Source organism: Solanum lycopersicum, chromosome 10, assembly GCF_036512215.1.
Source record: "Solanum lycopersicum chromosome 10, SLM_r2.1".
NCBI lineage: Eukaryota > Viridiplantae > Streptophyta > Magnoliopsida > Solanales > Solanaceae > Solanum > Solanum lycopersicum.
Genome location: NC_090809.1, coordinates 955,793 through 964,643, shown reverse-complemented (window position 1 = coordinate 964,643; position 8,851 = coordinate 955,793). Strand labels below are relative to the sequence as shown.

The following is an 8,851-nucleotide window of genomic DNA, read 5'->3' as shown; positions in this document are numbered from 1 at the left end:
TATCATAATGTATATTCAATCTTATTTTATGTATATGCATAGTAATATTGTATAATCAGTGTATACTTTCTATTAGTTTTGACGAATTATAGTTTGTGTATACTCACTTTGACTTTTGGTTGTTTTTTTTATGTAAATTCAACATGATTATATTTATTGTATGTAAACTAATTTATTCATTGTATATATTTTAAACTAGCATAGTTTTACATGGTGTAATGTATTGTATATCAAGCTGTTTAATATTTTTGTAAGAAAATACATATGAAAGTTTTGTATATTTTTGTATATTGCATGTATAATATTGTATAATGGATTGTATTTCGGATAAAATATTTTTTGAACTATATTTTTCTGAAGTAAGTTAGCTAATGGTGTATTTATTGAATTTTTCGTCATAATTAAATCACTATTGATGAATGAAACGCTTGTAGAGTTAATGATAATCTAGGAGTTTGAATTGAGATCTTACAAAATATGATGACTAAAAGTTAAATGAGATTAAAGAGGAGTATTTTGAATGTAAATTAAGTGAAATAACACATGATGCGAACGTTTAAATAAAAAATAACACAGTACATATGTCGAAAAGATGAAACTACAAGTATTTTGTATTCGTAATCCAAAAAATATTAGAAGATTTATGAGAATGTTGCATATCGTATTGGGAAGAGGAGGAATTAAGGTTTGCGTCTAGGGTATTATACTGTAAAAACGTGTAGCCAAACCTTGAAATTAATTATACGGAGCGATAATTAATTCAACATTATTCTACGAAACAAAATACTAACTAAGTTGAGAACGCCCGCTTTCACAAGAATATAGATGCTCCTCACCCACAATCCTTCCAACTCGCATTCATTGTCATCTGTGTTACAATAATCATCATAAATTAGCACAATCATCAATAAATACAAACAATTATCATCATCAGTAATCGCTATATATCGTCAACAACCTTCATTATTTACCACTATAATAACATATTATCGTCATTCATCATAACACATTAGGCACTACTTAATACAAATAACTACCGTCACCATTAGCTATTACGTATGATACCATCTATCCACCATTAATCAAATCATTCTTAAATCTTCATATATATTTTTTAAAAATAATAATTTTTATAAACTATATTAAAAAATACATATATAAATTAAAATTTACTATTCAAATTTTACTATATTGAAGGGCCATATTATTTTTAATATAATAAACCAAATAATTAATAAAAATTATATTAAAATAACTAATCGCATTATATTAATTACAATAAGTTATTCTAATATAATTTGTATTCAAATCAAACTAGGGAGAGTTGTATTTAGACTAAACAAACACATAACACCAGCTTAATTATAAGCTTCTTGGTAAAGAGGTCCAAAAGTTGATCGGATAATATTATTTGCCATCCAAATTCGAAGTCGCCGTCGGTAAACATAGTCGTCGGTCATCGGAAGCTTCAGAAGTCCTTCCCCCGGTGACTTCGTCGGAGTCAGCAATTCAATTCGGCAATAAGAAACGAAACGGCGGGGAGGAATTTCGCCGGAGAAATTGACATCGAAGTCCGTTCAACTATCTGTTCACCAGCATCGCGATAAACGAATCAGGTTTTAATTGAAATTGTGGAAGATGAAGATCACTGTAATGACGACTGACGAACAAATCGTCACTCTCGATGTGGATCGTGACGAATCTGTAATTATCTCGTTGAGCTTTTTCTTTTTATTCCTTTTAACTATTTGTTATGGCTGACTTAAAACCCTGTATGTGTTTTTGGATCTTACTTTTGTCTTGCTGATGTTTGTGACAATGTGCACGACAGGTAGAGAACCTGAAAGCTCTGCTGGAAGTTGAGGTTAGTTGGAGTTCTTCCACATTAGATGGTGATTATGTTTGTGCTTGAAAGTTCAATTTTTGGTTGAACGGTTGAAGTTAGTTGAACATTATGTCAAAGTTCAAAATATGAGTATATAATCAGTTTGAACTCTCCAAAGTTGTGAAAGTTGTATAGTATAATATAGTTAATGCAGTGATGTCAAACTATTTGGAATATTGGATTATGTAAAATTTAAACTTTGGACAGCTCGGTGCACTAAGCCCTTGCTATGTGTAGGGTCTGGAGAAGGGCAGGACCATATTGGGTCTTAGCTATGCATCTTTTACCTTGCATTTTTGTAAAGGTTGTTTCTTTTGCCTCAGCCTGTCACCTTGGTGACACAGTCGGCAACTTTAAGTGATGCGCCAAGGCTGGCTCCGCTTAAAATATATGAAGTTTTAGTTGTGATATATATTGTTATGGAGGCACAGTTAGCACTTGTTTTTATAATTGGTTTGTGTTTGTGTTGTGAACGATCAGACACAAGTGCCTCTGCAACAGCAACAGCTTCTGTACAATGGGAAGGAAATGAGGAATTCTGACAAACTGAGTGCTGTAGGCGTTGGTGATGGTGATTTGGTAATGATGGTGTCTAGTGCAGCATCCCAGTCTAGGTGTGTTTTCTGCTCATGTCACTCAAGTTATGTTTCATTATTCTATTGGTTGTTTAGTGTCCCATGTTGTTACGCTTTCCCCTTTACTCTCCCTCATCCTGCAAATACATCTTCTCCTTCATCTTCTGCTAAAAATTAATTAAATGCAAACAGTGCCCCTGCAAATGACTTGAGCTTCAAACAAGATGGATCTGCAGTAAATCCTTCAGCTTTCCAACAACACTTGCGAAATGATTCAAATTTGATGGCCCAACTTTTTCAGGTGGAGCAAGTTCGCCATTTCCTTTCTTTTTTCTTTTGCTAAAACAGTTTAAGAAAGAAATACAGTTCCAAAAGCATGTTACGTTTGTGCAAGATTGCTATTTTCAACACATGTACCTGCTCAGAGATTTTGAAATTGGTCACATCTGTTCATTTCCAATGTGATGTATTATTAATAGAAAAACTACTTTTTTATATGACTTCATCCCGATCTTATAGGTCCAATGAAGGATTTATTTTACTTGAAAGGAAGTTTCATGTTTATTTGGTGGATTTCTATCGTACTTTGTAATTTTGTTGGATCAGTCTGATTTAAAAATGATTGCTAATTATCTATATTTCCTTATCCAAAAAAAAAAAGATTGCTAATTATGTCTTCATTGTGATCTTACATGCAAAGTGAAGGATAGTTAGATTCTGAGAGGGATCATATGCTGTCTGATGGATTCCTCTTATACTGTGTTACTTTTTTGCATCAATCTGGTGTGAACATGAATGCTATCAACTTTGTTCTCCTCCTATATACCTTGTGGTTGGTTTGAGATCAACTCATAACACATAGGTCCCATGAGCTTGTGATGTTTGAACTTGCAGAATGATCCTGAGTTAGCACAAGCTGTCCTTGGGAATGACCTAAATAGGCTACAAGAGCTTCTACGTTTGCGTCATCAGCATAAATCAGAGCTACGGCGTCGTCAAGAAGAGGAGATGGTCAGGAGCTTCTATTGCTAATTTTGCCATCTTTTTGTTCTGTTTACTTTAATGCACGCACTTGTCATCCACATTTTTTGAAGTCCCAATGTTGATTGCTTTATAACTTCTTGTTAAAAGATGCCTACGAACTAAATGCTGGTGATTGGTTGTAAAGAAGAGTAGAATTTTGAAATTCCTTTATGCCGCAATCTGTAAGCATTTATTCTATTCATGTTTATCATGCAATATTTACTAAGAATGTGACATTAGGAGAGTCTTTGAAGGTGTTATCCAAAGCTATATGGTCAGTTTTTACACCTATATTTTTGTCATCTGAAGCTTTGCCCCTGGCTTATATTACATAGGCAGGGTTGCTCAATATTTTTTAACCATTTGATCTTATTTTCTAAGTTATCTGTCTGTCCATATTTGATTGGTAAAATTTCTATTTTCTTTGCCCACCCAGGTACGCCTTTTAAGCGGGCTAGATAAAGAAGTTACATATAGCTGACCCAACTAATATGGGATCGAGGCATAGTGTTGATTGATATTTATTGATTAATATATGTTATGTTGAATCATAGGCACTGCTGTATGCTGATCCATTCGATGTCGAGGCACAAAGGAAAATTGAAGAGCAAATTCGCCAGGTTAGTTGGCACATCAATCTGATGTTGTCCTTATTGTTACAATGTTTTTGAAACTGAAGTGTACTGGCCAGTGTTTTTGAGGCTGTTTCAAGTTATTAGCATCCGTAGTTCCTTTATTTACAATCTTTAATTTTAGTATGGTTATTTTAGCTTAAATGGACCATAAACAACCATGCTTTTTCTCTCCCCTGTTTTTTCTAAGAAAACAATTTGATCTACCACTGTAATAGATAAATGTAAAGGCAAATATCTGTAATGCGGTTAACTTCTTCAGTGGGACATCTGTTATTTGATCAAATATTGATTTGGCTTTGTTAAGTAGCTTTTATACTGAGTCACTCTAATTATGACCTAATGCCGTTAAACAAGTACTGAACCCCTTCTTATGAGCATCTCTTCCAACAGCTCTGGTATGCTGAATATTGATGTATTGGTTAGATCATCATTCGACCAACCTATAAATCATCAGTAGCCTTTTTTGTTTTTATTTATGTCAGTCTGTGGAACTCCTTGTTGTTGTCTGCGGAACTTGTAGTTGATTTGATTGATTTATACATATAGAGCATTCACCCATCTAAAAGAAACATATGTAGAAGATTCACATAGTCAAGATCTGCACAGCCAATCGTTTGATCCCAACTAATTTGGGACTGGACCTAGTTGATTGATTGATTGATTGCTAGAGTCTGGAGCCCTTCCTGGATCATCATTACTCTCTGTGCCTAGTCTATTGCAGTAAAATGGCATAATCCTAAAGTCTTGCCAAATAATTTTTCTGTCTATCCTATAATTAGTTTTCTCTTTTATTCCATGAGGTCTTTATAATTAGTGCTAAATTTTTCAATATGTAATGAAAGTTGGGTCTATTTGTGATAGAGATTTTCCATGCTTGCTTATTTTCCAGAAAGGAATTGAAGAAAATTGGGCAGCTGCACTAGAACACAATCCTGAAGCTTTTGGAACTGTGGTATGAAAAACTACCTTATGCCTTTCACATATTGATTCTCTCTGTAGTCTTAATGGCAGTTGTGTTAACTTTTTGGCTTATTCAGGTTATGTTATATGTTGACATGGAAGTAAATGGTCATCCTCTAAAGGTAGGGATTGTGATTTGAATGTGTTCCATCTTCTTGATACATGTTGTTAATTTGGTTCAGTGGGATTTTTTGTTTCTCTTTGGTTTAGGCTTTCGTGGATAGTGGAGCTCAGTCAACAATTATATCTAAAAGCTGTGCAGAACGTTGTGGGTATGACTTATTAGGCTATGCTCTTTTGTTGATAGTAACTTGTTTGATCCTCGTAATATTTTGTTATCCTAACTGATTATTATATAACAAGCATAATACCTTTCTCTATAAAAAATAAAAATAAATTGCGAGCTCATAAATTGATGAGTAGTTTTAGTCAGAGATAAATTTTTACCTTACAAAAAAAAGGTCAGGGAGATGAGAAGAGAAGAGTTCCTCTTGTTTTTTTTTTTTAATTTTTAATTGAGTTATGTTGTTCAAAAATTCATATTCAAGAATGACAGAAGAATAATGCTAGACAAATTAAAAATTCAATGTGCATTATAGAAGCACAGCATGCAAAATCTTCAACTCACAGCATGCAAAATCTTTCACTCCTGCTTGTAGACTGTCTGGCACTAAGACTGCATTCTTTTCATCGACATGCTATGGTGCCTCAAGGCTATTCTGGATTTTTTAGTTCTGAAAATCATATTAGCTGTCTTATAGTACGGAACACATTACACACCTATACTATAGTGTTACTTTTTCATATCCATTTTTTTCATTTATAAGATTTCAGAATAAGCCAGTAGGTATTCATTAGCTTGATGACGGGGTTGAGTGAATAACTTATAAGTAAAAGTCTAGGGTAGATGGGTGGACCCATCATCCACCAAGTTTTAAACCGTGTGCCTGACCCTTGGGGTTTCATGGTTATTAAACAGTAGAAGTTTATAGGCCAATACATGAGTCACTTTGACATTGAGGGTTTTGGTTTTATTTACTGTAGAATAATGTAGCAATAAATGTAACAAGTGTTTGTTGCTTGCTTATTCTTTTCCAAATTCCAGGGATAAGCTAGCCCTGGTTAATGAAGTATTCACTGCTGACCCCTTCCCTTGCAGATTGTGGAGATTATTAGATACACGCTACAAGGGAATTGCTCGTGGAGTTGGTCAAACAGAGATACTAGGTCGTATTCATGTTGCTCCAATCAAGGTTTGTTACATCCTTGGAGCTTATGTGCTACTTCAGTCTTGTGTCTGTACTTCAAGTGCATTGATAGTATACAACAGATGCAGCTATTCCTTACCATAAATAATTGATGTAGCTGTTCTACCAATGAGTCCTTTCTATTTTCTCTTGCACTGCCTAGAAATTAAATAGATTGTTGGGTGACTACATTTTGCTGCTGTCAAATGCTTTCCATGTTCTATTACTGTAGTGTATTATGTCTTAGTAGTCTTCAATTTTATGATCTGGATGCCTGATGCTAACTATCCTTTCTATGGCTAGCAGTCTAAATTTTAAATAAGCTACACAGTACACACTAACCTTTATGCATAACATATAGCTATACATAATAGTCAAATAATTAATAATCCGTCAGTTGCAACTTGTAAGTAGTTTTAGCTTATTGCCTATTTGCTGTAAATCAGTTTTTCTGATGACTTGTCCCAGTAATCAGCTGGTGATAGTTACATGCTAGACTCATAATACATAAGGACGGCGTTTATTTTAGTAAATGAAAGCTTTCAAATTAATGAGAAGCTGCATTAATATGCTGCCTTCAAATTAATAGTAAGTTCCTTGGAGCTGCCCTTCTAATATGTTTCACTTTAATTTGCTACTGTTAACTATGACAGATTGGAAAAATCTTCTACCCTTGTTCTTTTGTGGTGCTGGATTCTCCCAATATGGAATTTCTCTTTGGACTTGATATGCTTCGCAAGCACCAGGTTTACTTTCTTGCACTGATTGCAATATTTCTCTCTTTTCCATTTTTTATTCTTTTCAATACATCTTATAAGCTAATGGTAATGAGCTTTTGCAGTGCATGATTGATCTGAAGGACAATGTTCTGAGAGTTGGCGGAGGAGAGGTTGCTGTACCATTTCTACATGGTTGGTGATGCTTCTGGTTACTTTGGTACTGGAAACTACTACCTTTGAGCTTTTACTAAGTTCTGTGTATTTCAAATTTCAGAGAAGGATATTCCCAGTCATTTTCTCGATGAGAGGAAGGCCGAGGCTTCGAGCTCAGGAGCCCAGGTAAAGGCATAATTGTTTTGTTTCTGAGACAAGGTCTTTTCCCTGACTCACATTAGTGTCTTTAATGTGCAGTAGTATATAATAAAAAGAGTTGAAGTAGGGCTCAACAATAAGCGTCTTTAATGAGAGTAGGGCTATACATGTTGCTGCATGTAGTTTAATATGAGCAGTAAATAATTAAAAAAATCAACCTATTTCAAGAGCTATTGTTGTACAAATTGAGTGCACTTGTGGTGATATGCACTGTATGCCATAAAAGATAAAGTTGATTATGAAACTAATGGAAAATTGTTGATAAAATGATTAGGGTGGCCTCTTTCCTTTTATGATTTTGACATTCTGGAGGAAATTTCTTTTTTCTCCTGGGGTTGTTTGAGCCAGTTTGCTCTAAGATGGTGCAATGCACTTTCTATATCTTTAAGGCTGTACAGCCCTTTCATAATTTGTTATAGCATCATTTTCCTCTTAAAATCAAAATTTTTGACCTTCTGTGAGCAGTGCTGTTTCCTTGATTTTTATTTATTTTTAACGAGGCAGCAGTGCTAAACTAGATTCTTTTCCTTACTGTACCAGGCAACATCAGGAGCAACGGGGAAGACTGATCCTACAAAAGGAAGTCCTTCTGGTTAGCTTCAATATCCAAATATATTTGTGATACTCCACCTAGATCATTTCAACTTTTTGTCTGTGATATGAACTGTTCCTACGCACCCAAGGATTCAATCGGATTTCAAAAAGTCCTTCACCCCTAATTCTTTAAGATAATTTGCTTCATATGATCTAGGATGAGTCATGTCAACATGACATTCTGAATTGTTTGTTTCTTCAGCTATTTTTATTCTCTCTTCTGAATTGCATTTTCATATAGTTTAACCTTGTCTTAATCCACAGGAAGTGCCGGTGGGAACTTAACACAGGTAAAATTATAGATTCATTTGTTCCTTGGCAGTCTGCATAAATTTTATGTGCTGTTTCATATCTGGACTCGATATCTTATCTACAGGGACCTGAATTTGAAGCCAAAGTTGCAAAGCTTGTTGAGTTAGGCTTTGGAAGGGAGGCAGTAGTACAAGCTCTCAAGTTTTTTGATGGTAACGAAGAACAAGCTGCCGGATATCTATTTGGGGGTTGATTATTTTCCCTTTTCTGTCATAGAATTAAGATTTGTGGCTTAATTTGTATACTCAAAACATTTTTTGGGCATTCAAACTCATCTTAGAAATTAATTATTATTGTTGGACACAAAATTAACCTTGTTGTCCTGCTGATGGATTTGCTCAGGGAGTGGAATTCAAGGTGAATTATTTGGTTATATGGTTTGGTTGGATGTTAATTTAGACTTAATGCATGAAAGGAAATTTGCTTTATTTTCAAGTTCACCTGCACTTCAATTTTTCATTATAGTACTTCCAAGTGTGTAATCTTTTTCAATCACACATTGCACACATATTTCCATTAGATACACTTT

The 8,851-nt window shown here is 34.3% G+C and overlaps 1 protein-coding gene across 1 annotated transcript; it reads left to right on the top strand.

Moving 5' to 3' along the window:
- Positions 1-1,638: 1,638 nt before the first annotated feature.
- Positions 1,639-8,515, top strand: LOC101055529 (Hop-interacting protein THI111). The gene is made up of 16 exons (NM_001279056.1): positions 1,639-1,704; positions 1,832-1,864; positions 2,366-2,499; positions 2,653-2,761; positions 3,355-3,471; positions 4,038-4,103; positions 5,008-5,070; positions 5,156-5,200; positions 5,289-5,350; positions 6,238-6,331; positions 6,979-7,071; positions 7,167-7,236; positions 7,319-7,383; positions 7,957-8,008; positions 8,275-8,300; positions 8,387-8,515. Exons 1-16 carry the CDS (start codon positions 1,639-1,641, stop codon positions 8,513-8,515), a joined length of 1,224 nt encoding a protein of 407 aa, NP_001265985.1.
- The last annotated feature ends 336 nt before the right edge of the window (positions 8,516-8,851 follow it).